Genomic DNA, 25,655 nt, shown 5'->3' on the forward strand with positions numbered 1-25,655 from the left:
TCGTGACTTTTCATAGGTTATGATGCAAGAGCATCATGTCCAATCCTGGCAATATGGGGAACAGTAAAGGCCTTTCACTCCAGTAGGATAGTCTCAAATAATATGGAATGGGGCAGGTGCCATTTGTGTTCCACCAGAAAGGATGATTTTATAACTCCCGAGGAACACAATTGTGGTTTCTCCCTAAATTACAGTCTGAAGAAATGATTTGCCCTGTTTGTGTTTGCGTGCTGACAGGACGTAAACTGAAGGGATTTCAGCTGCTTCATGATGTCATGAGGTTGCTGTGACATCAGAGCAGTTTGTTGTGAAAGTCTTCACAACAGTTGGTTAGTCACCACAGTCTGGGTCTAACTGAGTAGTTTTGTCTTCAGGAATCCGTAAGAATTTGCTGTTCTCCATTCTCTGATAGCAGGAAACTCAATCTCTCTTTCCCTGCTTCAAATTCGTAACTGATTGAACTTGGGCCTTACATCCCAGTCCATCCTGGCTTTATCTCAGGCCTTACATTCCAGTCTGTTCCTGCTTTATCTCAGACCTTGTACCCCACTCGCTCTCGCTCTCTCCCTTCTGTAACTCATGTCTGATTCCATTCTCAACAGACATAGTCACCAGAGCTGGAACTACAAGAGAGTTAGGCTGGGAGCAGCGCCAACGGACCAGTGAGAGGAGAGAAGTAAAAAGAAATCAAAGTGTGACGACACAGGGAAGTGATTGGTTGGTCAGTATTTCTCTCTCTTTTTGGGAATTAGTTTAAATTAAAAGCCGGGATTAAATCATTCAAAACTTGAAAACTTCATCAATTAAAATAAAATACTTTAGAGATGACAGGGCAGGCGATGTGTTGCAGCTGCAACATGTAGGTGCTGGTGGACACCAGTGTGATCCACGGTGACTACATCTGCAGTAAGTGTTGGCGGTTCGAGGAACTTCGGCTCCGAGTTAATGAACTGGAATACGAGCTTTAGACACTGCAACACATCAGGGAGAGGGAGAGTTACCTGGACGCTGTGTTCCAGGAGGCAGTCACACCCCTTGGGTTAAATAATTCAAATTTTGTCCTTGGTCAGGGACAGGAGGATGACTATGAGTGAGGCAGGTATGGGGACTTGGGATGGAGCCTCAACCCCTGCTCTTGTCCAACAGGTTCGAGGTTCTTACTCCCTGTGTGGATAAGAGCAGGGACTGCAGGGAGGATGAGTAAACTGACCACAGCACCGTGGTACAGGAGGCCATTCAAGTTGGGGGAGCAAAAAGAAATGTGGTAGTGGTACGGAACAGTATATTTAGGGGGATAGATATTGTTCTCTGCAGCTGAGAGCGTGAGTCCTGAAGGCTGTGTTGCCAGGGTTAAGGACATCTCCTCTGGGCTGGAGAGGAACTTGGAGTGGGAGGGGGAAGATCTTATCTATGTCGTAATCCACGTGGGTACCAATGACATAGATAGGACAAAGAAAGAGGTTCTGCTGAAGGGAGTATGAGCAGCTAGGGGCTAAATTAAAAAGCAGAATCACAAAGGTAATAATCTCTGGATTATTACCTGAGCCATGAGCAAATTTGCATAGGGTCAATAACATCAGAGAGATAAGCGTGTGGCTCAAAGACTGGTGTGGGAGAAATGGATTTCAATTCATGGGGCACTGGCATCAGTAGTGGGGTAAGGGGGAGCTGTTCCGTTGGGAGGGGCTCCACTTGAACCAGGCTGGGACTAGTGTCTTGGCGAATTGAATAACTAGGGCTGTAGATACTGCTTTAAACTAAATAGTGGGGGGAGGGATCTGGTGAGCGGAAATTTAAAAAGTCAAAGAGAAAGGAGAAGGCAATAGTGCAGGGTAGCGATCGGGATAATGATAACCAGAGTGTGACAGGAAGGGACAGAGCGTAGACACATAAGAGTGCATCAGAAAGTGGGTTCAGAGTAGGAAAAATGGTAAAAAGACAAAATTAAAAGCTCTTTATTTCAATGCACGCAGCATTCGTAACAAGTTAGATTAGTTGACGGCACAAATAGAAATAAATGGGTATGATCTGATAGTCATTACAGAGATATGGTTGCAAGGTGACCAAGGCTGGGAACTGAATATTCAGGGGTATTTGCCATTTTGGAAGGATAGTCAGAAAAGAAAAGGAGGTGGGGTAGCTCTGTTAATAAAGGATGAAATCAATGCAGAAGTGAGAAATGATATTGGCTCAGAAGATCAAGATGTAGAATTAGTTTGGGTGGAGATAAGAAATAATAAGGGAAATAAGTCTACAGGGCCCCAAACAGAGCCACTCTGACAGAGTATAAATCAAGAAATAATGGAGGCTTATAAGAAAAGTACGGCAATAATCATGGGTGATTTTAACCTAGATTGATTGGATAAATCAAATTGGCAAAGGTAGCTTTGAGGAAGAGTTCATAGTGTATGTGGGATGGTTTCTGAGAACATTATGTTGTGGAACCAATCAGGGAGCAGACGGTTTTAGATCTGGTAATATGTAATGAGTCTGGATTAATTAATGATCTCCTAGTGAAAGATCCTCTTGGGAAGAGTGATCATAGCATAGTAGCATTTCAAATTCAGTTTGAGGATGAGAAAGCTGGGTCTCAAATTAATGTCCTGAACTTAAATAAAGGCAATTGCAAAGGTGTGAAGGCAGAGTTGGCTAAAGTGGACTGGGAAAATAGATTAAAGGGCAAGACTGTAGATAAGCAATGGCAAAGGCATAAAATGTTGCGAAGAATAATGGAAGGCCGGAGGATTGAGAAATGTTTAGAAACCAGCAAAGGACGACTAAAAACTGATAAAAAGAGAGAAGATAGTTTGAGAGTAAACTAGCAAGAAATATAAAAGCAGAAGGGAAGAGCTTCTACAGTTATATAAAAAGGAAGCAAGTACTAAAGTAAACATTGGTCCCTTAGAGGATGAGACTGGGGAATTAATAATGGGAAACAGGGAAATAGCAGAGACTTTGAACAAATATTTTGTATCGGTCTTCACGATAGACGACACTAAAAGCATCCCAAAAATTGATAATCAAGGGGTTATTGTGGGGGGAAGAACTTAAAACAATCACTATCACGAGAGAAAAAGTACTAGGCAAACTAATGGGACCAAAAGTGGACTAGTCCCCTGGACCTGATGGCCTGCTTCCTAGGGTCTTAAAAGACGTGGCTGCAGAGATAGTGGACGCATTGGTTGTTGTGTATCTGTAAAGCATGCACTCCCATGTTCTGCCACCAGGGAGCTCATCCCCTGAAGTCCCAAGGGATCCCAGCATCCGTTCGGAGCACTGTAGATCAGCCGGCCCCTAAGGCCTGTTCCTCACTCTGGAATGTCTTATTAAAGACTGAGGTCACTGTTACTTTAACCTCCCTGTGTGCAGCTTCAACTGTGTTAGGAACACAATAACTGGTGACGAGAATACGAATCCAACGCAAAGATGCAGCAATCTATGGGCATCCTGGAGAAGTCCTCGGAGGGTGAGGACTGGGAAGCCTATGTCAAATGGCTAGACCAGTACTTTGTAGCCAACGAGCTGGACGGAGAAGGAAGCGCTGCAAAAAGGAGAGCGGTCCTCCTCACAGTCTGTGGGGCACCGACCGACAGCCTCATGAAGAATCTTCTGGCTCCGGTGAAACCCACAGATAAGTCATATGAGGAGCTGGGTACACTGGTTCGGGAGCATCTTAACCCGAGGGAGAGCGTGCTGATGGCGAGGTATCGGTTCTACACGTGCCAGCGATCTGAAGGTCAGGAAGTGGCAAGCTACGTCGCCGAGCTAAGGCGACTTGCAGGACAATGTGAGTTTGATGGCGACCTGGAGCAACTGCTCAGAGACTTTTTTGTACTGGGCATTGGCCACGAGACCATCCTACGAAAACTTTTGACTGTAAAGACACCGACCCTCAGTAAGGCCATTGCGATAGCACAGGTGTTTATGTCCACCAGTGATAACATCAAACAAATCTCTCAGCAGACAAGTGCTAGCAATGTTCATAAATTAACTGGAGCAGAAATGTACAGGGCAGAACCCACGAGTCTGCAACTGCCAGCAGGCCTCAGGTGACCCAGATGACTGAAGAGTCCCCAACAAAGGATGAATGCAAGGCAATTCACACCTTGTTGGCGTTGTGGAGGCTTCCATTCAGCCTATTCATGCCGCTTCAAAGGGTATATTTGCAAGAGCTGTGGAACAATGGGGCACCTCCAACGAGCTTGCAGACGAGCTGCAAGCTCTGCAAAACCTGCTAACCACCACGTGGCAGAGGAAGATCGGTCCATGGTGGATCAAAGCAATTTCGAGCCTCAGAAAGGAGGCAGATGCTGAAGTACACTGGGTGCACACATTTTCGACGAAATGTCCACCTACAATGCTAAACGTAAAATTGAATGGCTTACCCATAGCCATGGAACTGGACACTGGCGCTAGCCAATCCATCATGAGTAAAAAGATGTTTGAGAGACAAGGCATTCGGACCAGCCCTGAGCTCTATCCACACAAAACCGAGAACGTACACCAAAGAGCTTATCACAGTCCTGGGCAGTGCCATGGTCAAGGTCACCAACGAGGGCACGGTGCACAAAATGCCACTCTGGATTGTCCCGGGCGATGGCCCCACACTGCTTGGAAGGAGCTGGCTGGGCAAAATCCACTGGAACAGGGATGATATCCGAGCGCTATCACATGTCGATGAGGCCTCATGTACCGAGGTTCTGAACAAATTTCCTTTTTTGAGCCAGGCATTGGAAACTTTTCCGGGGCATAGAAACATAGAAAAATAGGTGCAGGAGTAGGCCATTCGGCCCTTCTAGCCTGCACCGCCATTCAATGAGTTCATGGCTGAACATGCAACTTCAGTACCCCATTCCTGCTTTCTCGCCATACCCCTTGATCCCCCTAGTAGTAAGGACTTCATCTAACTCCCTTTTGAATATATTTAGTGAATTGGCCTCAACAACTTTCTGTGGTAGAGAATTCCACAGGTTCACCACTCTCTGGGTGAAGAAGTTTCTCCTCATCTCGGTCCTAAATGGCTTACCCCTTATCCTTAGACTGTGACCCCTGGTTCTGGACTTCCCCAACATTGGGAACATTCTTCCTGCATCTAACCTGTCTAAACCCGTCAGAATTTTAAACGTTTGTATGAGGTCCCCTCTCATTCTTCTGAACTCCAGTGAATACAAGCCCAGATGATCCAGTCTTTCTTGATAGGTCAGTCCCACCATCCCGGGAATCAGTCTGGTGAACCTTCGCTGCACTCCCACAATAGCAAGAATATCCTTCCTCAAGTTAGGAGACCAAAACTGTACACAATACTCCAGGTGTGGCCTCACCAAGGCCCTGTACAACTGTAGCAACACCTCCCTGCCCCTGTACTCAAATCCCCTCGCTATGAAGGCCAACATGGGCGAAGATGCGGATCCACTTGGTCCCAGAGGCACGAGCCATTCACCACAAGGCGCAAGCGGTACCTCACATGATGAGGATGTCATGTATGTAACCTTTATGTAACAACACTGCAGTACTGTATATCGGTAAGAAATGCACACCTTGACCACAGGGGGTGAACTTGAGGGAGACACTCCTCACCTGGTCATCCAGGTATATAAAGGGAGGTCCCATGCAGGGTCATCACTTCTTGGTCCTGTGAATAAAGGTTCAGGTCATGGAGTGACCTTGTCCATAGAATGTGCCTCGTGTGGATTTGTGGTATTGTATAAGGACTTTACAGAGGGAGAGAGTGGAAATCGAGCTGTTCAGGTTGCAACGGGAGGGCATCATCTCTCCAGTGGAATTCAGCGAGTGGGCCAGCCCGATTGTTCCAGTACTCAAAAGTGATGGCACGGTCAGGATTTGCGGCAATTATAAAGTAACTATTAATCGTTTCTCGCTGCAGGACCAATACCCGCTACCTAAGGCAGACGACTTATTTGCGACGCTGGCAGTAGGCGAGACGTTCACCAAGCTCGACCTGACTTTGGCCTACATGACGCAGGAGCTGGAGGAGTCTTCGAAGGGCCTCACCTGCATCAACACGCACAAGGGACTGTTCATCTACAACAGATGCCTGTTTGGAATTCGGTCGGCTGCAGCGATCTTCCAGAGAAACATGGAAGGCCTACTCAAGTCGGTACCACACAATGTGGTCTTTCAGGATGACATATTGGTCACGGGTCGGGACACCGCCAAGCACCTACAAAACCTGGAGGAGGTCCTCCAACGACTGGATCGCATAGGGCTGCGGCTGAAGAGGTCGAAATGCGTCTTCATGGCAACAGAAGTGGAGTTTTTGGGGAGAAAGATCGCGGCGGACGGCATTCGGCCCACAGATGCCAAGACAGAGGCTATCAGGAACGCGCCCAGGCCACAGAACGTCATGGAGCTGTGGTCGTTCCTGGGACGACTCAACTATTTTGGTAACTTCCTACCGGGGTTAAGCACCTTTTTAGAGCCCCTACATGTATTATTGTGTAAAGGTGAGAACTGGGCATGGGGGGAAAAAACCAAGTAATTGCTTTTGAGAAAGTCAGAAACATTTTATGCTCCAACAAGCTGCTTGCATTGTATAACCCGTGTAAAAGACTTGTGCCAGCAAGTCGTACGGAGTCGGGTGTATATTACAACAAGCTAACGTTGAGGGGAAGTTGCAACCTGTCGCCTATGCTTCCAGGAGCTTGTCTAAGGCCGAAAGGGCCGACAGCATGATTGAGAAAGAGGCATTAGCGTGTGTGTTTGGGATAAAGAAAATGCATTAGTACCTGTTTGGCCTCAAATTTGAGCTGGAAACCAATCACAAGCCCATCACATCCCTGTTCGCTGAAAACAAGGGGATAAATACTAATGCCTCAGCGCGAGTGCCCACCTTTGTATGTGGGCTATCCGCGTATAACTACCATCCGCCACAGGCCAGGCACCGAGAACTGTGCGGATGCTCTCAGTTGGCTACCATTGCCCAGCATGGGGATGGAAATGGCGCAGCCTGCAAACTTGTTGATAGTGGCGCAGCCCGCAGACTTGTTGATGGTCATGGAAGCGTTTGAAAATGATAACTCACCTGTCACGGCCCGCCAGATTAGGACTTGGACCAGCCAAGATCCTCTGCTGTCCCTAGTAAAAAAAACTGTGTACTGCATGAGAGCTGGGCCAGCATCCCCGTTGAAATGCAAGAGCCAATCAAGTCGTTCCAGCAGTGAAAGGACAAGCTGTCCATTCAGGCAGACTGCCTGTTGTGGGGTAACCGCGTAGTGCTACCAAAAAAGGGCAGGGAGACGTTCATCTCGGATCTCCACAGCACACACCCGGGTATAGTAATGATGAAAGCGATAGCCAGATCCCACATGTGGTGGCCCGGTATCGACTCTGACGTGTGTACTGGCGATGCAGCGTATGTGCTTAGTTAAGCAACGCACCCTGAGAGGCACCACTAAGTTTGTGGTCCTGGCCCTCCAGACCATGATCGAGGATCCATGTTGACTATGTGGGCCTGTTTCTCGGTAAAATGTTCCTGGTGGTGGTGGTGGATGCTTTTTCAAAATGGATTTGAATGTGAAATAATGTCGGGAAGCACCGCCACCGTCACCATTGAAAGCCTGAGGGGCCATGTTTGCCACCCAAAGCCTGCCTGACATACTGGTCAGTGACAACAGGCCATGTTTCACCAGTGCTGAATTTAAAGAATTCATGACCCGCAATGGGATCAAACATGTCACATTGGCCCCGTTTAAACCAGCCTCCAATGGGCAGGCAGAGCGGGCAGTACAAACAATCAAACACAGCCTTAAACGAGTCACAGAAGGCTCACGCCAAACCCGCCTGTCCCGAGTACTGCTCAGCTACCGCACGAGACCCCACTCGCTCACAGGGCTGCCCCCGGCTGAGCTACTCATGAAAAGGACACTTAAAACCAGACTCTCGCTGGTTCACCCCAGCCTGCATGATCAGGTAGAGAGCAGGCGGCAGCAACAAAATGTAAACGATGGTCGTGCCACTGTGTCACGGGAAATTGATCTGAATGACCCTGTATATGTGCTAAACTATGGACATGGTCCTAAGTGGATTGCGGGCATGGTGATGGCTAAAGAAGGGAGTAGGGTGTTTGTAGTTAAACCAGACAATGGACAAATTAGCAGAAAGCACCTGGACTAAATGAGGCTGCGGTTCACAGATTGCCCTGAACAACCCACAGCAGACACCACCTTTTTCGAGCCCACAACACCCACCCAAAGGATCAACATCACCACGCCGGACCAGGAAATCGAACCCATCACGCCCAACAGCGCAGCAAGGCCAGGCTCACCAAGCAGCCCTGCAGAGCCAACAACACGCCAGCCCAGCGAGGGCACAGCCAACACACCAGAACAGACATTTGTACCGAGGCGGTCCACCAGGGAAAGAAAGGCTCCCGATCGCCTCACCTTGTAAATAGTTTTGACTTTGACATGGTGGTTGGGGGGGAAGTGATGTGTATCTGTAAAGCATGCACTCCCATGTTCCGCCACCAGGGAGTGCATCCCCTGAAGTCCCAAGGGATCCCAGCATCCCTTGGGAGCACTGTTTATAAGCTGGCCCATAAGGCCTGTTCCTCACTCTGGGGTGTCTTATTAAAGACTGAGGTCACTGTTACTTTAACCTCCCTGTGTACAGCCTCATCTGTGTTAGGGACACAATAGTTGTAACCTACCAAAATTCCCTGAATTCTGGAGGTCCCAGCAGATTGAAAAGCCACAAATGTAACCCTCCTATTTAAGAAAGGAGACAGACAAAAAGCAGGAAACTTTTGACCAGTTAGCCTAACATCTCTCATTGGGAAAATGCTGGAGTCCATTATTAAGGAAGTAATAGCAGGACATTTAGAAAATCTTAATGCAGTCAAGTAGAGTCAGCATGGTTTTATGAAATGGAAATCATATTTGACAAATTTGCTGGAGTTCTTTGAGGATGTAACGAGCAGGGTGGATAAGGCGGAACCAATGGATGTATGGTGTATTTGGATTTTCAGAAGGCATCCGATAAGGTACTATTTAAAAGGTTGCTGTATAAGATAAGAGCTCACGAGGTTGGGAGTAATATATTAGCATGGATAGAGGATTGGCGAACTAACAGAAAACAGTGTCGGGATAAATGGGTCATTTTCAGGTTGGTAAACTGTAACTAGTGGGATCACTGCTGGGGCCTCAACTATTTCTAGTCTATATTAATGACTTGGATGAAGGGATCAGTGTAATGTAGCCAAATTTGCTGATGCTTTCCCACCTATCTTTGTATCAAGTTGTGAGGAGGACGCAAAGAATCTGCAAAGGGATATAGATAGGCTAAGTGAATGGGAAAAACTTTGGCAGATGGAGTATAATGTGGGAAAATGTGAAGTAATCCACTTTGGTAGGAAAAATAAAAAAGCAAATTATTATTTAAATGGGGAGAGATTACAAAATGATGAGATACAGAGGGATCTGGGGATCCTTGTACATGAAACACAAAGTTAGCAATCAGGTACAACAAGTAATTAGGAAAGCAAATGGAATGTTGGCCTTTATTGCAAGGGGGATGGACTATAAAAATAGGGGAAGTCCTGCTACAAGTGTACAGGGTGTTAGTGAGACCACATTTGGAGTACTGAGTACTGTTTTGGTATCCTTTTTAAGGAGGGCTATACTTGCTTTGGAGATAGTTCAGATAAGGTTCCTGAGGTTGATTCGTGAGATGAAGGGATGGTCATATGAAGAACGATTGAGCAGGTTGGGCCTATACTCATTGGAGTTTAGAAGATTGAGAGGTGATCTTATTGAAATGTATAAGTTTCTGAGGGGGCTTGACAGGGTAGATGCAGAGAGGATGTTTCCCCTCGTGGGGGAATCTAGAACTGGGGGGCATAGTTTCAGAATAAGGATCACCCATTTAAAACGGAAATGAGGAAGAATTTCTTCTCTCAGATGGTGGTGAATCTTTGGAATTCCCTGCCCCAGAGAGCTGTGGAGGCTAGGTCCATTGAATATATTCAAAGGTGAAGATAGACAGAGTTTTGAAAGATAAGGGAGTCGAGGGTTATGGGGAGCGGGCGGGGAAGTGGAGTTGAGGCCAAAATCAGATCAGCCATGACATTGAATGGCGGAACGGACTCGAGAGGCTAAATGGCCTACTCCTGTTACCTGTCCTCGCGCTCTGACTTCTGTTCTGAAAATGACCGGCAGAAAAGACCAGCTGGTCCATCAAGCCTGCCTCACACTCATGATGGTTGAAACATCTTTATTACACTTTCTACCCTTCACTCCCCCTTCCGGAGCCATGAAATCTCCTGGGAGAGGCAAGATAACAGAGAAAAAACCCAGGGGCAATAAGGGAAAAACGACTGGAAGATTCCTCTCCCCCCAGTCCAGGAGATCACATGGACTGTGTGTTGTCTGTAAAGCCACTGACCTTCGATACGATACAATCCCTGCCTCAGTTAAGAGCCAGTCCAGCTCCCTTCTGAAGGCCGAGTGTCAGCACCCAGCGCCTCAGGTGGCAACACATTCCAGAGGCTGACTACTTTCTGGGAAATGAAGAGCATATTCCTACTCTTGCATCCTTTAGACTCATGTCCTCTGTTCCTCCTCAATCTCTCAAACTGTAATAATCTATGAATAGGCATGCTATCCAGCACTTTCATTATTTTATAAACCTTTATCAGGTCACCTCTAAGTTTCCACTGCTCTAAAGAAAATAGACCAGCTCCTTCAGCTTATCTGAGTAACTAAGGTTCTTTAAGCTAGGAATCATTCCCATCACTCTCTGAACCTTTTCCAAGGCCACTATCACCCATCAAGTGAGGACTGAAACTGGGGACAGTACTGGAGATGTGGTCTAACCAGCGACCTGTATAATAACAGAATGGTGTCCTTTGATTTGTCATGAATGAGTCTATGAATTAAACCCAGTACCCTGTCAGCTTTATCGACAGCTTCTCTACATTGATGAATATAAATTACTTGGATATTGGAATACAGAGTAAAATTTAAAAATTTGCTAATGATACCAAACTTGGAGGTGTGGCAAACAGTGAGGATGATACCAAACGACTGCAACAGGCTGGCAGAATGGGCAGACAAGTGGCAAATGGAATTTAATACAGAGAAGTGTGAGGTGATGCCTTTGTGCAGCTGGGATAAGGAGAGGCAATATAGACTTAATGGCACAGTTCTGAAAAGTGCAGGGACTGAGGGACCTGGGGGTTCATGTGCATAGATCTTTGAAGGTGCAGGACATATTGAGAGTAGTTAGCAAAGCATATGGGATCCTGGGCTCCATAAATAGAGGTATTGAGTACTAAAGCTCAACCTTTGTAGAGCTCTGATTCGGCCACAACTGGAGTATTGCGTCCAGTTCTGGTCACCACACTTTAGGAAGGATGTGCAGGTCCTTGAGGGGATGCAGATGAGATTTGCCAGAATGGTTCCAGGGGTGAAGGATTTTAGCTACAAGGTTAGGTTGGCGAAGCTGGGGTTGTTCTCCTTGGAGCAAAGGAGGTCGAGGGGAGATTTGATAGAGATTATGGCAGGTTTAGATAAGGTAGACCAAGAAAAGCTGTTCCCATTAGCTGATGGTACAAGGACTAGGGAACACAGATTTAAGATTTTGGTGAGGAAGAACTTTACCACTCGCTGCGTTAAAATGACCTACGAGGGTGGTGGAAGCGGAGACAGTGATTTCAAAAGGAAATTGGAGAGGCACATGAGGGAAATAAACTTGCAGGGCTCTGGGGATAGAGCGGGGGAATGGGACTGGCTGGATTGCTCTACAGAGAGCCGGATGGGCCGAATGACTCTGACATTGGTGATGAATCTTCCAGCATTTGTGCACAATAAAGCCAAGATGTTTTTCTCTCTCAACCTCTTTCAGTATTGTTGCCTGTACCTATTCTGTATTGGTCCTACCATCAGACATTATACTACATTTATCTAAGTTATTTGCCATTGTGTGGCCCATTCCCTTAGTCATCTAAATCTCTTCACATTTGATCACACTATTGCCTTAATCCTTGCACAGATTATTGGTATCATCTGCAAACTTACTGATCACAGTCCCAACACCACTGTCCAAGTCATTAATAAAAGCAGTGAATCGTAGCGGGCCTCAGAACGATCTAGTAGTTTCTAGGCTGATCCCCATCTGTTAACTACAACTTTTTGGCTGTGGGATTGGAGCCAATTCCTAATCTAGCATATCAAATTCCGACTGGCACGACAAGATCTATCTGGTGGAGTAGACTAGTGTGAGGGACCTTATCAAAGGCTTTCTGAAAGTCCAGGTAGACGATGCATTTCCAAGATAAGTCACGCATTACAGCTTCCAACTGCCATAATGGTGTCGGGTTTATTTGTCATGTTGGGAATGTTTATAGAATTCGTCTGTACACCGTACCAGGTTAAGCCTGTCCTTCAAACATTCCTTATCTATCTTGGTCTTTCTTCTATTGATACCATTAATTTTTGTTCTTTTCAACCTGTTCTGGTCCCCGTCTCATATCCCACCAGTTTAAACCCTCCCCACTGCCTTGCTTACTCCTTCTGCAAGGAGGTTGGTACCAATCAAGTTTAGATGAAGCCTGTCTAATCTGATCAGCTTCCTCCACCCCAGAAATTGTACCAATATCTTAGGTGTCCACATTCTGAAGGATGATTGCTGTGTAGCTGTGTGTAGAGATGCTGCCCATTGTGTATTTTCCTTTGCCTCCCCTGTGAAGCTGTTGTATATAATGGGCCCGAAATTGGTGGACATACCATCCCCTACCGCCAGCGTACCGCCCAAAAATTGCAATTATCGTCAAAAAATACCTACATACTGCCGACATACCGCCCAGCGTAAAATTAATCAGTGACATACCGCCGGACAGTATGCACACCGCCTGCCCATGCAGACTGCCGACATACCGCCTAAAAGTGCAAAATTCGTGACTTACCACCGGAGCTTATAACGGATCTTTTTCCATTCACTTAGATCCGCCCATTCATTGGAAAAATGAACGGCAATGTCTTTAAACTTGTCTATAATCTTGGAAGCAGAACTATGAAATCGTGCTTGCAACAGGTTAGTACAAAATCAATTTTTTTCTACATTTTTCCCTCTCCTGAAAATGTTGGTACGCACTGGCATACATTCCTTCCAATATTACACTCAAGTGGCTAGTCTCCTCATTGAGGTCAGACATTTTAGCTAGGATTTACCATTTCACCACTGCTGGCACATATTAGGAAAGCGTATCAGGAAATTTAGTATCCTCGGCCTGTGATATTCTGAAGATTAAATTAATGGCGTGAATTTACAGGCTGAGGTTCAGAATTTCCCAATATGCGCTGCTTGTGAGGGTCAGGAGTGCTAAAGCAAAAAATCCTATCTGAGTGTTGGTAGGTTTGTGATGTCAGCAAAACTGATCCTGAACCTGCCTTCATCTGATGAGCACATTTTTCAGCAGAAAAACTGGATAGTGACCAAGAGTGAAACTCCTGATATTTTTACCCCTTCCTAACCCAAAATGAGGCCACTTATAACATTTCTGTGGTCACTGTGGCTGAGAGGAACTAACTGTACAGACCAGGCATCGGATGTGGGTCTTTCTGGTCTTTATGACCCTGTTCCACTGTTAGACAGTACATTTTACCTTTTAAGGCCTCGACCTGCCGCAGATGTTCCCTCGCAGGTCGGGGCCGCCACACTGCTTCCAGGGCCCGCAGCTCCGCTCCTTTTAAGGTCCCCACTTGCCGCAGATGTTCCCTTGCAGAAGAGCGATGGCAGAAAAGAGGGCGACTAGAAAGGACGTCACCATAATCCAGGTCGATGATTGGAGCGTGGGCAGATACAGCAGGAGCGGCGAGTTATTGCAGAGCGACATGACCAGGGCCCAGGAGAGCATGAGTTTGTAGTCAGAAGAGGGGGGTGGGGGGTGGTCCCATGGGCAGCACGGGCCAGCCCACACTGCGATAGGTGTGCAGACTAGGCCCGTGCAGCAGAGCTGATCTCTAGTCGTCCTGGTTAACCCTTGCCACTGGACCAAGACCAAGCTCTTGTCAAACCTGTGTGGTGGCTGGTGTGCAATGGCCACCCCACGTTAAAAAATCCACGCACAGGCATCTTCAACCCTTCAATATGAAGTTTGGGACCTGGAATATTAGGCCCTTCATTGAAACACCTGTGAACTCATTGAACTCATCCTTTTTTGGTGTGGAAGCAAGTCGTCCTCACTTCGAGGGACCGCCTAAGACGAAGAACAACAATCACTGGAGTTGCATACCGTCCTGGAGAAGGTGCTTTTAAGTCGATCTTCAGTGGACGGTATTTATACAGAGCTGCCAGGTTTGTTTAGTGAAGACAAATGTAGGTCTCTTGCAGTCAGAATCAGGTGAATTTATAATGGCGAACAAAGAAATGGCAGACCAATTGAACAAATACTTTGGTTCTGTCTTCACGAAGGAAGACACAAATAACCTTCCAGAAATACTAGGGGACCGAGGGTCTAGCGAGAAGGAAGAACTGAAGGATATCCTTATAAAAGTGGGAAATTGTGTTAGGGAAATTGATGGGATTGAAGGCTGATAAATCCCCAGGGCCTGATAATCTGCATCCCAGAGTACTTAAGGAAGTGGCCCTAGAAATAGTGGATGCATTGGTGATCATTTTCCAACAGTCTATCGATTCTGGATCAGTTCCTATGGACTGGAGGATAGCTAATGTAACACCACTTTTTAAAAAAGGAGGGAGAGAGAAAACGGGGAATTATAAGGGCTCCAGTTTCGGACCCCCGCTAGAACAGCGCACCTCGGAGAGGCCCGACTAATTTGTAGAACAAAAATTGCAGCAAATACTTACCTCACGATTCTCCGATATCTGTAGGCCCATTTCCAAGTCGGCGCGGTGCAGCAGAAGCTGCTGGGGGTGGCGCTACAGCCCTGTGCCAAAAACAGTGCCGGCAGCTGCGCGTGTGCGCAGTAGCTTCCGGCCCTCCCAGCGTGTCCTGTCTCCAGGCGACGATCCTATCCCAGGCCGAAGGGACGTCTCCCTTATCCCGGGCCGAGTGGCCTGACACATCTTACCTCGTAGGCGGAGCCTGCCCGCCTGGCCTCTCGCTGGAGGCGGGCCTCGCTCGAAGTCATCCTGGGAGTCCGGCGACGGCAGGGCCTTTTCATCCTCCCTCCCTACCCCGCCCCCCATTCAGCCCCCCCTCAGTTCACCCTCCCGCCCGCCCCCCCCCCCCCGTTCAGCCTCTTTCCCCTCCGCTCCTCCCCTCTTTTCCCCCCCCCCTTCCTTCTCCCCCCACCCACCACCCCTCTTCCCCCCGCCCCACCCCTCGCTGTCAAACAGAGAGAGACACTGACAGAGAGGGACACTAACAGAGGCAGAGAGAGACACACTGGGGGGGTCCCGTCCCAGCATGCTGTTGGAGGGCTCCCGGTGCTGCAGTCGGTGAGTAGAAACTTAATTTTTTATTTCTTGATTTTTTAAAATTTATTTATCATTTATTATTGATGATGGCTCTTTATTTGCAAAAGTGAAGTGTTTAATGTTTGTAAACCCCCTTCCTCCGCCCCCCCGCCCTCCCCATCTCTCGTTCCCTACAACTGACTTATGTGTAGACAAGGTTTTTCTGAGCGTACAAAAATCGGCACTTCATTCTAAGTTAGTTTGGAGTAAGTTTTTGCTGCCTAAACTTGCAAAACAGGCATAAGTGGCTGGACACGCCCCCTTTTGGAAAAAAATCTTTTCTAAAATAAAACTGTTCTAACTCACCTAGAACTGGAGCAAACTAAATGCCGAGAATTGCAATTTCTTAGATTCTCCATTCTAAACTAGTTGCTAAATAGGAGCAACTCAGGCCGAATCTTAAGCCCATAGACCGGTTAGCCTGACATCGGTAGTGGGGTAAATGTTGGAATCAATTATTAAAGATGAAATAGCAGCGCATTTGGAAAGCAGTGACAGGATCAGTCCAAGTCAGCATGGATTTATGAAAGGGAAATCATGCTTGACAAATCTAGAATTTTTTGAGGATGTGACTAGTAGAGTGGACAAGGGAGAACCAGTGGATGGTGGTGTATTTGACTTTCACAAAGCTTTTGACAAGGTCCCACACGAGATTGTTGTGCAAAATTAAGGCACATGGTATTGGGGGTAATGTACTGACGTGGATAGAGAACTGGTAGGAAGCAGAGAGTCGGGATAAACGGATCCTTTTCAGAATGGCAGGCAGTGACTAGTGAGGTGCCGCAGGGTTCAGTGCTGGGACCCCAGCTCTTTACAATATACATTAACGATTTAGACAAAGGAATTGAATGTTATATCTCCCAAGTTTGCAGTTGACACTAAGCTGGGTGGCGGTGTGAGCTGTGAGGAGGATGCTAAGAGGCTGCAGGGTGACTTGGACAGGTTAGGTGAGTGGGCAAATGCATGGCAGATGCAGTACAATGTGGATAAATGTGAGGTTATCCACTTTGATGGCAAAAATACAAAGGCAGAATATTATCTGAATGGTGGCAGATTAGGAAAAGGGGAGGTGCAACGAGACCTGGGTGTCATGGTACATCAGTCATTGAAAGTTGGCATGCAGGTACAGCAGGCGGTGAAGAAGGCAAATGGCATGTTCGCCTTCATAGCGAGGGGATTTGAGTATAGGAGCAGGGAGGTCTTACTGCAGTTGTACAGGCCTTGGTGAGGCCTCACCTGGAATATTGTGTGCAGTTTTGGTCTCCTAATCTGAGGAAGGACATTCTTGCTATTGAGGGAGTGCAGCGAAGGTTCACCAGACTGATTCCCGGGATGACAGGACTGACATATGAGGAGAGACTGGATCGACTGGGCCTGTATTCACTGGAGTTTAGAAGAATGAGAGGGGATCTCATAGAAACATATAAAATTCTGATGGGACTGGACAGGTTAGATGCAGGAAAAATGTTCCCGATGTTGGATGTCCAGAACCAGGGGTCACAATCTAAGGATAAGGGGTAAGCCATTTAGGACTGAGATGAGGAGAAACTTCTTCACTCAGAGTTGTTAACCTGTGGAATTCCCTATCGCAGAGAGTTGTTGATGCCAGTTCGTTAGATATATTCAAGAGGGAGTTAGATATGGCCCTTATGGCTAAAGGGATCAAGGGGTATGGAGAGAAAGCAGGAAAGGGATACTGAGGTGAATCATCAGCCGTGATCTTATTGAATGGTGGTGCAGGCCTGAAGGGCCGAATGGCCTACTCCTGGACCTATTTTCTATGTTTGATCTTTATAGTTCTCCACAGTTTAATGTATTTTTAAATGAATGGTAGTAAGGCAATAATATAAATATTATAATAAAGCCTTTATTAATTAACTATAGTAAAACATTTTATAGTGTCTCTCACCACCCCACCCCGTCTCTCTCACCACCGCACCTCCCTCCCCCCTCCCCCCCCTCCCCCCCGATCTCCCTCACCACCCCCACACCTGGTCTCTTTCCCTCCCCTCCCCCACACCCGGTCTCTTTCCCCCCTCCCCTCACCCACAGCGATTTCTTTCCCTCCCCTCCCCCACAGCAATCTCTGTCGCTCCTTCCCCCACAGCAATCTCTTCTCCCCCTCTCCTCACCCCCCTCCCCCCACACAGCAATCTCCTTCCCTCCCTCTCCAATATCCTGTACCAATATCCTAGGAATGTCCACATTCTGAAGGATGATTGCTGTGTAGCTGTGCGTAGAGTTGTTGCCCATTGTGTATTTCCTTTTGTCTCCCCTGTTGTATATAATGGGCCCGAAATTGGTGGACATACCGTCCCCTACCGCCCAAAAATGCAATTATCGTCAAAAAATACCTACATACTGCCGACATACCGCCCAGCGGAAAATTCATCAGTGACATACCGCCGGGCGGTATGCACACCGCCAAGATACCGCCCAAAAGTGCAAACTTCGTGACTTACCACCGGAGCTTATAACAGATCTTTTCCCATTCACTTAGATCCGCCCATTCATCTTTGGAAAATGAACGGCAATGTCTTTAAACTTGTCTATAATCTTGAAAGCGGAACTATGAAACCATGCTTGCAACAGGTTAGTACAAAATTAGTTTTTATCTCCCTTTCTACATTTCTCCCTCTCCTGAAAATGTTGGTATACACTGGCATACATTCCTTCCAATATTACACTCGAGTGGATAGTCTCCTCATTGAGGTCAGACATTTTAGTTGGATTTACCATTTCACTACTGCTGGCACACATTAGGAAAGCATATCAGGAAATTTAGTATCCTCGGCCTGTGATATTCTGAAGATTAAATTAATGGCGTGAATTTACAGGCTGAGGTTCAGAATTTCCCAATATGCGCTGCTTGTGAGGATCAGGAGTACTAAAGCAAAAAATCCTATCCGAGTGTTGGTAGGCTTGTGATGTGGTGGACAGCAAAACTGATCCTGAAACTGCCTTCATCTAATGAGCACATGCGTATTTTTCAGCAGAAAAACTGGATAGTGACCAAGAGTGAAACTCGTGACATTTTTACCCCTTCCTAACCTGAAGTGAGGCCACTTATAACATTTCTGTGGTCACTGTGGCTGAGGGGAGCTAACTGCACAGACCAGGCATCGGACGTGGGTCTTTCTGGTCTTTATGACCCTGTTCCACTGTTAGACAGTACATTTTACCTTTTAAGGCCCCAACCTGCCGCAGATGTTCCCTCGCAGGTCAGGCCCTGGTGCAGGAGAGCGACGGCAGAAAAGAGGGCGATTGGAAAGGACATCACCATAATCCAGGTCGGTGATTGGAGCCTGGGCAGATATAGCGGGAGTGGTGAGGTTGGGGCGCAGGAGTGGCGAGAGATTGCAGAGCGACATGACCGGGGCCCAGAAGAGGCATGAGTTTGTGGTCAGAAGAGGCGGGGGCCCAGGGGCAGCACGGATCAGCCCACACTGCAATTGTGTGCACACTGGGCCCGTGCAGCAGAATTGGTCTCTAGTCGTCCTGGTTAACCCTTGCCACTGAACCAAGACCAAGCTCTGTCAAGCCCGTGTGGTGGCTGGTGTGCAACTGCCACCACACGTTAAAAAAATCCATGCACAGGCATCTTCCACCCTTCAACACGTGGATCCCCCTCCCCCCACCCCCACAGCGATCTCTTCTCTTTCTCCCCCCTCCCCCACAGCGATCTCCTCCCCCCTCCTCCACAGCGATCTCTTACCCTCCCTCCCTCCCCCCACAGCGATCTCTCTCTCTCCCTCCCTCTCCCCACAGTGATCTTGTTCCCTCCCTCCCCCAGTGGTCTACCCCACTCCCACAGCGATCTCTTTTCTCTCTTTCTCTTTCCCCCCCCCCCCCCCCCCCCAACACACACACCGCTCTCAGGCCGGCAGTCTCTGGCCTCTCATCGGTGCCCTCTCGGGGGTGGGGGGGGTGGAGGTCCACAGCAGCATGTGCATGCGCACAACTCGGGAGCCGAAGATTCCGAGTGTAAAGACCTCTCCGCCCCTGGCCGCTGCACTCCGCTCGGCTTACCGCCGGAAAAATTCGATGAAATTCCCGCCTACTCTGCCCCAGCGGTACCAGGTGGTTAAAAAACTACGCACTGCCCGCGGACCGCCGAGAAACGTGCGGACTATGTGACCAATTTCGGACCCAAAGTGTTTGTTGCACTGAAGCTGACCGCTCCCCTCTTGGATGCAGATAGTTATGAACAAGCTTTGGTTTGGATTCAGCATGAAAGACGTGCTTGAGAAGGGAATGATTCCTATAACTTCATCCAATTCCTTGCAGTTTGAAAAATGATTTGATGTGGTAAGTTCCAGGTTTTTAAGAGTACAATCTATTTCTTGGTGTTTTATGGCACTTTTTGCTAGAAACATTGCCTAATTAAGGCCTTTTTAATTGAAGAAATCATTGAATTGCTTACACTTAGCATTATCGAGGAACATGATCCGGAAAGGGTACTTCCTTTCCAGACCAACTCCCTGGATGAGAGACACTGTCCCTTCCAGGCAGTTTCCACCCCTGACTGAGAGGTGACCCCTCTCCAAGCTACCCCAACCCCTGGATTCACCCCTTACTGTCCTCGGGTAGCTCCCCATCTCTCCCCAAGATGGGTTCTCAGTGGATATCCTTTGGTCATTATTGATGTGGTATCTTGGCAGCCGTTTTAGTACCACTGGAAAGCTGGTGCTCCACCCACCTTTTTGTGGCCTTTAGCACCCAAATTTTTGAATGCTTGGGCCACCCCATATTCAGCTCCAAAAGTGAACAAGTGGGTTCCAGCGCTAATGAACCCTGAAAAGTGGATTTTTCAGCGGTGTGGCTGTCTTAATTTGAGCGTTATCACCACTGAGAAATTCAGCATGCAGGTAAGGGTTTCTAATGAGCCAGCTGCTTCCTGGCCTTCGAGGCAAGGCCCTGAGGGGGGAAGGAGACTGGAAGGATAGCTGGTGTAAGAGATGTAGGAGAGCCAACCGGTTCAATGATGCAGACTAGAAGGATTCTCTGGCGAAGAAATTGAGGGCCAGGGTGACCTTAACTGTCACTGGCAGAGCTGTATTTGCCTTGCTGTCAGGCTGCAGGTCTGGTTGCAGAGTTCTGTGGTCACATTATTGGTGAAGCGTAGCCTCCTAATACACTGCTCCTTGCTTAAATTTATGAGAGAAGTGCTCTCGGAAGACCCAAGGTGGGTAAGGCTTCCTGTTGAGAGGCCTCCTGTTGAGAGCCCTCTTCGCTCTGCCTGCATCTTCTCACTTTTGGTGCCTCCGATCCCAACCCTGAAGATACTCTGGCATGAGGGGGGACTGCCAGTACAGCCCCATGACTGTGAGCAGAAGCCTTTAAATAAGAATGAAGACGTTCTCCACTTGCAACAACACTCCCTGTTACCTTAGAACCTTGAAATAAATTTATTAAGCTGCTGGAGTTGCAGAAAGCTGCACAGAGCCAGTCAAACTGAGCAAACATGTCGGCTGCAAGTGAATGCTGATGATCCCTTTAAGTACCGCTGCTGGAGTATCCTTCCTGCTTGGCAACTCTTGCTCAGCTCTTTGCCGGCAAGTGCAGCGACAAGCTCCTAGATTGTGCGCCCACTGCACATTGTACACTCACTGGCATCTTTACCAAGGCCGGTAAAAAGTACGCAAGAGTTGCAGCCTGCACCTTGGGACATGCTTTTCTCGCCTCCGTAAGGTCATTGGATCCATTGGTGATCGTGGGGGAGGGGAGGGGGTGGAAAAGAGAGAGATCGGTGGGGGGGGGGGGGGGGGTAGCTGTGAGAGGGGATCGGAGGGGGAGGTGGAGAGAGAGAGAGACAGAAGGAGGAAAGGAGAACAAGGATTGTAGGGGAAGGGAAAAAGATGAGGAACTCGTAGGGATGGGGGGCAGAGAGGAGGTCAAAAACGTGGGAATAAAAAACATGGACAGCACAGTGGGGGTGGAGGGGTGGGAATGAGAGCAAGAACGTGATCCAGATGGTAAGACGGATCATGTTCTTCCAACCCCACCCCCTGTACACCCGTACCACGTTCCCCCGCTCCTTCCCCTACACCTGGTTGATTTCTCGGAAAGCGAGTGTGGCAAGTAACATCATTGGACTGGACGGAGTCAGGAAGTCATGACACTGTCACTATTCACTTCATACCCAATAAACCTGTTAATCTGTGACCCACTCACAATGCCCAATCTATTGGAAGGGAGGGGGGAAGCCCCAGCTTGTTTGGGGGTGGGGGGGTGGGGGAAGGTCAGGAACCCAGGGCAGAGGAACTTGGGCAGGGGGAGTAGGTCAGGAACCCGGGGCGGAGGAACTTGGGCAGGGGGAGTAGGTCAGGAACCCGGGGCGGAGGAACTTGGGCAGGGGGAGTAGGTCAGGAACCCGGGGCAGAGAAACTTGGGCAGGGGGAGTAGGTCAGGAATCCGGGGCGGAGGAACTTGGGCAGGGGGAGTAGGTCAGGAACCCGGGGCGGAGGAACTTGGGCAGAGGGAGTAGGTCAGGAATCCGGGGCAGAGAAACTTGGGCAGGGGGAGTAGGTCAGGAATCCGGGGCGGAGGAACTTGGGCAGGGGGAGTAGGTCAGGAATCCGGGGCGGAGGAACTTGGGCAGGGGGAGTAGGTCAGGAACCCGGGGCGGAGGAACTTGGGCAGGGGGAGTAGGTCAGGAACCCGGGGCAGAGAAACTTGGGCAGGGGGAGTAGGTCAGGAACCCGGGGCGGAGGAACTTGGGCAGGGGGAGTAGGTCAGGAACCCGGGGCAGAGAAACTTGGGCAGGGGGAGTAGGTCAGGAATCAGGGGCGGAGGAACTTGGGCAGGGGGAGTAGGTCAGGAACCCGGGGCGGAGGAACTTGGGCAGGGGGAGTAGGTCAGGAACCCGGGGCAGAGAAACTTGGGCAGGGGGAGTAGGTCAGGAATCCGGGGCGGAGGAACTTGGGCAGGGGGAGTAGGTCAGGAACCCGGGGCGGAGGAACTTGGGCAGGGGGAGTAGGTCAGGAACCCGGGGCGGAGGAACTTGGGCAGGGGGAGTAGGTCAGGAACCCGGGGCGGAGGAACTTGGGCAGAGGGAGAAGGTCGGGAACCCAGGGGGAGGAGGGGGGAAAGGTCAGGAACTTGTTGGGAGGGAAAAGTTCAGAAACTGGGAAGGGGACAGGAAGGTTGGAATTTGTTTTGGGGTGGGGGGGGCAGGGCAGGGCAGGAACTTGTTTGGGAGGGTGGAAGTAGGTCTTTAACCCGTGACTGTGAGCCCTGTATGTTCAATGTGAACTCTGTTCTGTCTGGAGCCTGGCAGTCAGAATGGATCTAATTACACTTTGCAAAGTACTTGATAACTTAGGCAGGCAGGATCTAATCACACATTCTAGTTAAACTGCTTGGTGTGTCTTGTCCTCAAAGGGTACCAATCAGAAATCTGATGGAAATAAACGTGACCATGGATTTTGAGGGGCGCCGTTTGACGAGTGTGGAAATTACGTTTTGAGCAAGAGATAAGGGGCTAGAACCTCCACTTTTGTGCTTATCCAAAAATGGACATTATTTCCGGCATGGGTGGTAAAAAAGGGTTTTCAGATCGCTGGCTTCTCTCCCATTCTCAAAGCACTCAGTCTCCACTTTTGAAAATGGGCGTTACTGCGAGTGATATGAAATGGGCGATAGCATTAAATCTTTTTGACATTCTGCTGTAAAGTGTGGCCATCCTCAGCAACGGCATGGCAACGCTTGATTCCCGCGATTCAGGAAGTCAAGGGTCATCATGACATGTGCAGAAGAGATAGGGAGGGAGCTCAGAGGAACTGAAGGCATGGCTGGGTGTGGGTTGGGAGGAAGGCAGGAGACTTTAGAGCTTCACAGCAAGTAGGCAAACAAAAAGTAGCTGTGACAAGTCACATATTTGACCAAATTTGGTCTATAATGGAGAGAGAGGAGGAGGCATCACAGCACGCTGTGGAGACTGACGCTGGAGAGAGCAGTGAGCTGGGAGAGGAGCACATTGGAGGACACAAAAGAGCCAGGAGGTTCTCAGACGAGGCAAATGCCTCCCTCCTGCAGGTGGTTGAGGGTTACGCTGGGGTGATTGACATAGGAAGGGCGTGGGAAGCCCACCCCAAAGGCATACCAGAAGATATGGACAGAGATAGCAGAGGTGGTCTCATCAGCGACCAACGAGGTGCGTGAGGGCAACCAATGCCACAAACGATGAAACTATCTTGTGGGATCCGCAAGAGTAAGTAGTACATTGATTTACATGTACTTATGTATTTATATAATTTGATTTGTATCAGTCATGAGTGACTATCATCAGATGTGAGGTCTTTCACTTTTACCGGGAATGTTTTACTCAAAGCCTGCGGTCACGGTGTACGTCTTTAGGTAAAGAATGATAATTATCATAATAATCATGATTACATCTGTCGGCTATGTGTTGTATCAGTGTCTGTGACAGTAATGGTATCACGCAATTATCTCATGCCATGTCGACCTGTCACCTTTTACAGAAGAAGCTATCGACGATGAGGTCCGAGCAGAGGCGAACGGGTGGAGGGCCACCAGTCCCCAGCAACATCATTGAGATGGAGGAGCGGGTGTCGCACTCGTGGGGAGCATCTGCAGACCCTGAAATGATGCCACGTGAGTAAAGTTTACACCATTGCGTGATGTGAAGTCAATAGATGCCACACCCACTCATAGCCGAACAATCATATATGATAGATGATTTCTAAAATTGTCCTAGAAATAATGCTGGCCAAATGAAAATCATTGCAATGCACAATGTGTTGATGGTCATGAAATGTGATGTCTGATGATTTTGTCGGTGGTGCTTTTGTCGTGCATATGCTGTCTGTAGCGCTGGACTCACCTTGTCACCCTAGTACCCCCTTCTCCTCTAATAACCTCATTTGTGTTTTGCAGCTCAGTCAGCAGTACGGCCCCAGGCAAGACCACAGAGGCCAGAAGGTACCGGCACGAGGCCGGACTCTCCGGACGATCCTACATCTGGTGCTGAGGAGCTCCGATTCTCGCCCGTCAATCCACTGTTCTTCACGGATGAGGGCGTGGACTTCGAGGAACCTGCATCGCCACGCTCCTGAAGCCATTCCACCGCAAGGCCATCTAGTGGTCCTCTGGTCATTCCTGCCTCCACTCTGAAAGTACCGGGCCCAAGCATCTCTCCAAAGGGCACCCCATTTGTCCCCAGGACGGCGCCGACCCCGCGGAGTCCTCGTGGACGCGGCAGGTCAGTTCCACGAGCGCCATATGACAGCGGAGAGATGGTACAGTTGTCCAGGAGAACTGTAGACATTGGTGACCAGCTCATCGAAGCATTGGGGGAGGCATATCCTGACAGCTGGCCACCATGACTGAGTATATTCCGTGGATGGCTGAGTCTCTGGATGTGATAGCCAGGAACATTGCTGCCACAGGCCTCCCAGTGGTCCCCGAGCGCGGCATTCCACCCCTAGGTTCCGCACCACCACTGTGAATGACAGGTGAGAGCAAGGACCAAGATCCTGCTTTTGCATCAGAGAATATTGTCCCCTCAGCAACCCCCCGCTCCCGTACAACAACCGCATCTGCCTTCATCCACCCCCCTCCCCCCAATAAGGCACCGCCTGAGGAGCTCCTCAGCCAGGCACCGTGGAATGAGGAGGGGAAGGAGTAGAGGTGGGGAGAAGAAGGGGAGGGGGGAAGGAAAGTGAGGTGCATGTGCGCAAGTGATGGCTGTGTTATATCTCCATCTGGGTGTATGCAATTTGTTGCAATGTATGGGGGCTGGGGACCACGCTTCTGCTTTGCCTTTGTATTCTGTGTTGCTGGACATGTTGAACATGTGATTTATGTCAATGGTGGAAAAAGTGGGGTGTGGGCAGGGGTTGGGTGTCATTGGCTGTGATACTTATGATTTCAGACCAATGTTGGTTTTAAATTTTTGTTATTGAACATAACCTCAGATTGTCTCAGATAGCTGCACCGTTACACATTGGTGATTGCTTAACATGAAAGGATTAAATACAACTTAACATCAATCAACGTAAACTTTAACTGGCACCAAGGTGATGGGCACTATTGATGTCTGAGCTGCACATACTCAGCAGTGTGCCAGCGTTGTCACTCACATCAGCGCTCTTTCAGGCAAATCGTTCAGATATCAGTTCCTCACCAAAAAGTGGGATTTTACAAATGCCAGCCACACCGCTGCCGTTCGTTCAGAACAGTTCCACTTTTTGTAG

General features: G+C 48.6%; 1 protein-coding gene across 6 annotated transcripts in view; it reads left to right on the forward strand.

The window, feature by feature from the left end:
* LOC139268802 (uncharacterized) overlaps positions 1–25,655 on the forward strand; it is a 67,585-nt gene that overhangs the window by 37,462 nt on the left and 4,468 nt on the right. For 3 of the 6 annotated variants that reach the window (XR_011594110.1, XR_011594111.1, XR_011594112.1), the window contains 2 exons: positions 23,922–24,054; positions 24,337–24,661. Coding sequence is in view for 1 of the 6 variants with exons in the window: in XM_070887516.1 (XP_070743617.1) it covers positions 23,922–24,054; positions 24,337–24,515 (312 nt within the window). In the remaining 5 variants the exon portion in view is untranslated. Of the gene's footprint in view, positions 1–602; positions 722–3,369; positions 3,489–12,960; positions 13,051–17,938; positions 18,031–23,921; positions 24,055–24,336; positions 24,934–25,655 lie in introns of those variants that run through there. The other 3 variants (XR_011594113.1, XR_011594114.1, XM_070887516.1) reach the window with 3 other exon arrangements.

The sequence above is a fragment of the Pristiophorus japonicus genome, chromosome 8, assembly GCF_044704955.1.
Source record: "Pristiophorus japonicus isolate sPriJap1 chromosome 8, sPriJap1.hap1, whole genome shotgun sequence".
NCBI classification, from domain to species: Eukaryota; Metazoa; Chordata; class Chondrichthyes; family Pristiophoridae; genus Pristiophorus; species Pristiophorus japonicus.